The sequence below is a fragment of the Gadus chalcogrammus genome, chromosome 15 (assembly GCF_026213295.1).
Source record: "Gadus chalcogrammus isolate NIFS_2021 chromosome 15, NIFS_Gcha_1.0, whole genome shotgun sequence".
NCBI lineage: Eukaryota > Metazoa > Chordata > Actinopteri > Gadiformes > Gadidae > Gadus > Gadus chalcogrammus.
Window position 1 is genome coordinate 4,254,530 of NC_079426.1, and position 6,027 is coordinate 4,260,556.

A 6,027-nucleotide genomic window follows, 5' to 3' on the forward strand; every position below is an offset into this window, starting at 1 on the left:
AACTCACTGACCACCGATAGAGGGCAGCAGAGCTCCCTCGGCCCGGCGGTGAGCTCAGCCCCGAACCCCCAGTTGAAATGTGATGCTCGACGCTTCAAACCAGTCGCCCCTCACACCGTGACCGCATTCATCGCCGGGACATGGATCTTGTGTGCAACAGCTCTCGCAGATTGACGTACTAGAATGGAGAGGAGTTGACGCACCGTTTCTTCCAGGACCGGACCATTCCCTTTTTTTTTTTCTCCACCAGAAACTTTGAAAAAACCCATGCAGTTCCATCTTCCTGACTTTGGTAGACTTGAAACAATCGGATGTTAACTTTTGCAACTGTTTAACTTGCGGTGCGCTGACAATTCCTCACTTTTGGTTGTTTTTTGGGGTACGTATCGCTGCTATAAGTAATGTGCAGGAGGATGGCTCCACCGCTGACCCTCACCACGGGAGTACGACATGTTTTCTGCGCGTTTCTTTGGATTTCCCTCACTTATTCGTACAACATTGATCTAGAACATCCCATAGTGTTCCGTGGACCTGAGTCGAGTTTCTTCGGGTACTCTGTGCTGCAGCATTATCACAACAATACGCGCTGGTGAGTCCCATGCTCCTATTGTTTCATAATGTAACGTTATTGACCTACATCTACTCACGCTCTCCTTATCACTTGGGTTTCTGTGAATGTTAATTATGAGAGGCATTAACTTTATGAGAAGTGTCCATCTGTCGGTTTCCTTCCTCCAATGATATCCAGCCACTCTGAAACCATATGTTGCATGCTCCTGTGGCTACTGTCAAAAACATAAGGCCTATTAGATACACTGAATTAAACAGTTCCTAATATTTTTCATAATTTACACTTAAACCTTGTTCATTTGGCCAACACAATGTTTGATCCACCTTTTATATGCGTCGGTGTCAACAGCTGTCAGTTATGAACCACGCCTAGGCCACATCTCTTAAGATAATATCTCATGCGTTACAATATTTCGATGAAAAAAACACAGGCCTACTGTATACCTCCCCATGAATAGAGCTGTACAGGGGAGTGAATGACAGTCATGCACCGCCTCCTTGGTACATGTGTTTCTGCAGGGTACTGGTCGGGGCGCCGAAGGCCAACTCTTCATACAGTAGCTCCGTGCACACGCCTGGAGCCCTGTACAAGTGTCGTGTTCATAGCAACCCGGAACACCGTTGCACCGAGATCGACCTGGGAAGAGGTCAGTAAAGTATAACACACCCACCGAAGTTAGGCAGGACGCCGGTATTGTGGGACCTCGTCAAACGCCCCCGTTGATATGCTGTAGATTGCCACACGCAGCATCAGCACCACGCAAGCTCGAACCTGAGTTTGTAAGAACGTGTGGGACTAGTTAACAGAAAGTTGCAGAAGTTCATCCTCTGCTGCCCACGTAGGACACACAAAGTTGAAGAAAAATCAAACTATATTTACTCCGGCACACGAAGAACCGCCTGGGGAGGCTCTGTTGGTTTATTTTTAAGATTCCTTCTTCCTGGCTCTTCATCAACTCCTCACGCATCTGCTTTGTTTTATCACACTACCCCCCCCCCCCCCCCCCCCCACTACCAGACACACACACACACACACACACACACACACACACACACACACACACACACACACACACACACACACACACACACACACACACACACACACACACACACAAAAACACGCATACACACACACACCTCCTCCCTTGGCCTATATACGCCGTCTAAACATACAACTTAAAAAACCAGAAGACCTCTTTTTACAAAAATATTTAGATAGATATTTAGATAAATACGATTAGCTAATATTTTCCAGGCACTGTTTGGGCCAACCGTTTTATGACGCCACCCTCCACTCGACCTACTTCTGTTCTGTTATGGTGAGAGTGGAGGCCACAAGATTAACCCATCACTCAACGTGTCACAGCCGACCACCACAACATCAGACCCAGGCATCTGGGGCAGGGATGGGGATAGGGGCCCCCCTGTATGCCCCACTGGAGACCCAGGCGATGGATGACATCGGCTGGGTGAACTGAGTCCTGGTGGTCCTTTGTAATCCTATGAAAGATTGTTCAAATTTAGCAGCGGTTAGATCCTACACAGTATTATAGGGACTCCACTCTGTCTTGGTACAGAGAAAGAGACGTCGATTTAGAAACAGTTTTGTTCTTGTGTGTAAAGATTTGACTATGATGGATTGCACTGTTCATGTCACTTGAAGCTGAGCCCATTTGTGGCTTTTTTACAAAACGTCCTGCCAATGCTAGTTCTACAGATAAAATAAACGCTCTTAAACGGGACTTTTCGTTTTCCCAGACTCTCAAAATTGCAACTTGTTCCAGCACCTTCAAGATGCACATATAGGCAGCCTAGAGTGGTTGAATTTGATTGCGCAATATTATTGACGTCAAATGGCATTCGTATCATTGGGAATTCTGCTGGGATGACATTAAGAGGCGAGGCCCAGTAGCTTGACAATAGCTGCCTCGTGACCTGCATCCGACATCCTCTGACCTGGTGAGTCAAGCAAGTCAGTGAAAAGTGGCCTCATTGTTTCGTACCTAACGTGTGTTTATGTCTGTGTGTGTGTGTGTGTGTGTGTGTGTGTTTCTTACTGTGTGCCTTTACGTGTGCACACTTGTGTGTATATGTCTATGTGCGTTCACCCACGTCTGTGTGCGTGTGTGGGCGTGTGTGTGTGTGCTCCCACATGTGTCTCTGTTTGTGTGCGCCCACGTGTGTCTGTCTGTGTGTGTGTGTGTGTGTGTGTGTGTGTGTGTGTGTGTGTGCCAAGTGTGTCTGTCTGTCTGTGTGGGTATGTGTATGTTTGTGTGTGTGTGCCCACGTGTTTCCGTGTGTGTGTGTGTGTGTGTGTGTGTGTGTGTGTGTGTGTGTGTGTGTGTGTGTGTGTGTGTGTGTGTGTGTGTGTGTGTGTGTGTGTGTGTGTGTGTGTGTGTGTGTGTGTGTGTGCGTGTGTGTGTGTGTCTATGTGTGTGTGTGCGTGTGCGGGCGTCTGCTGCAGGAAACAAGCAGAGGGAGTCTTGTGGGAAGACGTGCCACGGCGACCGGGACGATGAGTGGATGGGAGTGAGCTTGGCCCGCCAGGACAAGCCCAACGGCCAGATACTGGTGAGTGCTCTTAATAGGAACCATGTGGCCTCCCCTTCATAAATAATGTATTCAAACTAGAGCTGGCCGATTAATCAATTTTTAATCGTAATTCGAATTTATGGCCAATCAATCTTTTTAAGAGCCTAAGAGCCTAAAGTTTGCCTAAAGTCTGTGGCAACGATATTTTCCTTTGGTTAATCATTGTTAATCTTCAAAAAAAATCCACATTTGCAAAATATCTATATTTGTCGTTTCTAGATTTTCTAGATAATCGGGTATGGTTTGAAAAAATCGGATATTTTATTTTTAGGCCAAATCACCGAGCCCTAATTCGAACACAAACAGAACCCAGTCGGATGATGCAGACATCTTTGTTACAAAGGCCTCACTGATCGACCGCATTGTTTGACCACAGCTGTTCACAGGGATCAAACTGCTCCTTTTTCCCTTTCTCTTTATTCCGCTGGCTCATCGCAGAGTTCAACGCAATGTTACATCATTAGGCTCTATCAAATGCTGTTGGGGTGGCAGTAGCTCAAGAGGCTGAGAGGTTTGGCTGGTAACCTGGAGGTTGCTGGTTCGATCCCCGGCTCTGAGCGTCGAGGTGTCCTTGAGCAAGGCACCTAACCCTAACTGCTCTAGACGAGCTGGCTGTCGCATTGCATGGCTTCTCCGCCGTGAATGTGTGCTTGAATGGGTGCATGTGAGGCAATATTGTAAAGCACTTTGGGTGGCCAATGGTTAGAAAAGCGCTGTATAAACGCAGTCCATTTACATTCTACGACAGGGTAGATGAGTTGCAAACATTTGATGGATTTGTCGCTGTGTCTACGACCGCCGTTAAACATTTACCCCGGGATCGGGCGGTGATGTAATAATTTGCGGATGAGATGGGGGGGGGGGTCGTCAAAGGATAAAAAACAAAAAACAAAACAAGGCCGGGCGGGAACGTAGCAGGGGAGCTGCTGGTGCTAGTCCCAGAGGTGCTCGCCCGGGTGTTTGCTCAGAGATCATAGGGCAGCTGGCCCGGTTTGTTTAGGCTGCGTCCCCCATGGCCGCTGGCCCCGTCCCAGTACAGCCTGTCATTAAATGTCACCCCCCACAAGCACACGCACACACATACACACACACACACACACACACACACACACACACACACACACACACACACACACACACACACACACACACACACACACACACATAGGGACACACATATACACACACAAACATATACACACAAGCCCACACACACAAACACACATACACACAATCACATATACACAGACACACATACACACACCCACACAAACACACACACACACACACATACTGCTGCACTTTGGGCTGGCGAAAGACTTGTCATTCTAGAGGGACTGCGCTGTCCCCCAGGACAGTCCAAAGGCCACTGTTCTCTCTCTGAACTGTACTCTAGGGGGGTCTGCAGCCTGTCGGTTACACCCCCCTCTCCCTGTTGTAAACCCCCCTGACAGGTGTGTTTAAAACTTTAAACCCTCTGTTGATTGACTCCTCAGAGTCAATCAACAGAGCAGTACCTGGTTCCTTTAAGAACTCCAGGGAATGTGTTTGTTCTGGGTTGTGTTCGGACTGCCGATTTCCCTTTTGTTCTTTTGGTTCTCACGGAATGTACTGGCACGCTTTTTTCCCCTAAGCTTTTTCAACCCCTGAGTCTCCTTGTCTGTCAGAACTGCTGAACATCTTGGAGCTGTTGTCTGCCTAGATCGCACACGGCAATAAGTATATGCATAAACTGTGGTGCTCCCGCCCCTCCCTCCCTCCCTCCCTCCCTCCCTCCCTCCCTCTCTTTCGCTGCTGTTTGACACATGAAAGGCGGTGGCTTTTCTGCAGCCACGTGTTCGAGGGCCTCTCCTAAAGGCTGCTGTTGGTGTGTACCTCATCCGAATGGTGCTCACGTTTCCACGCAAGAGTGAGCGCGGGTGGAGAGTGAACGAAAGAGAGTGAGAGCGAGAGAGAGAGAGACAGAGTGAGAGTGAAGGGCTGCTTGGCAGATGTGAGCTACAACGTTTCTCTTGTGTGTTTTTTCGTCCGCGCCGAGGGCTTTGCTCATGACCAATGGGCTCGCAGGCAGAATGAGAACATGACAACAGCACCATGCCATACATGGTCTGCTCCTGTCAGGGAAAGCCAAAACAGCCCCTTCTCTCTGGCAGCACCACTTTGCCTCACTTTCAAACACTTCTAAGGGCCCTTCCCCGCACTACGTCAGTTTGTAGCCCAGGGAGTTTGGAACAATTGTTCTGTTGTGCTATCATCACAGGGGGAATTACAGATTAGTAATTCTAATTATGGATGGGCCTATATGCGCGGCTAGAGGAAATCTGGGGGCCAGAATATGCAGAACTTCAGTATTTGTTTAGACAGAGCGCCACCAAAGCTGAAGGGAAATGAGCTAAATTATGGTTTAGTTAAAGTAAACCAAGCAGTGCCTTGGAAGTCTGAAGCGCATGACAAAGTGTTGGATTATCACCGGAATGCAGTTGTTTAATTCATCAATTTGAATATAATCTTCAGTCAAAAGTTCAACGACTGGATTGATCGCGGAACATTGGTGTCAGACAAGACAACACAACAGAATCGTAGAAGTCTATCGAATTGATAGACCTGGCCATAGACTTATATAAGTGTAGAAAGTGCAGGGCATCATTTGGGAAAAATAAGTGTTGCATCGGATATCTCACCCTTGAGGTATTGTGCGCCAAAAATATAAGAATACAGAACCCTTAGGGGATGGGGAGTGCCCTGATCTGATCTATTCCCACCTACGCTATTTCCCTTTTCTCTTTCTACTCTGGTTCACTGTCTTATATGTAACAAATGGCCGCTGAACTCGTGCTGAACCTCTCCTCCATGGTTGCCTCC

The 6,027-nt window shown here is 47.9% G+C and overlaps 1 protein-coding gene across 2 annotated transcripts in view; it reads left to right on the plus strand.

Annotated features, from left to right (window-relative positions):
* Positions 1 to 110: 110 nt before the first annotated feature.
* Positions 111 to 6,027, plus strand: part of itga9 (integrin, alpha 9) — a 59,447-nt gene continuing 53,530 nt past the window's right edge. For both annotated transcript variants that reach the window (XM_056610073.1, XM_056610074.1), the window contains exons 1-3: positions 111 to 589; positions 1,090 to 1,217; positions 3,038 to 3,144. In XM_056610073.1, coding sequence (XP_056466048.1) covers positions 402 to 589; positions 1,090 to 1,217; positions 3,038 to 3,144 — 423 coding nt within the window. In that variant the 5' untranslated portion in view covers positions 111 to 401. The remainder of the gene's footprint in view (positions 590 to 1,089; positions 1,218 to 3,037; positions 3,145 to 6,027) is intronic.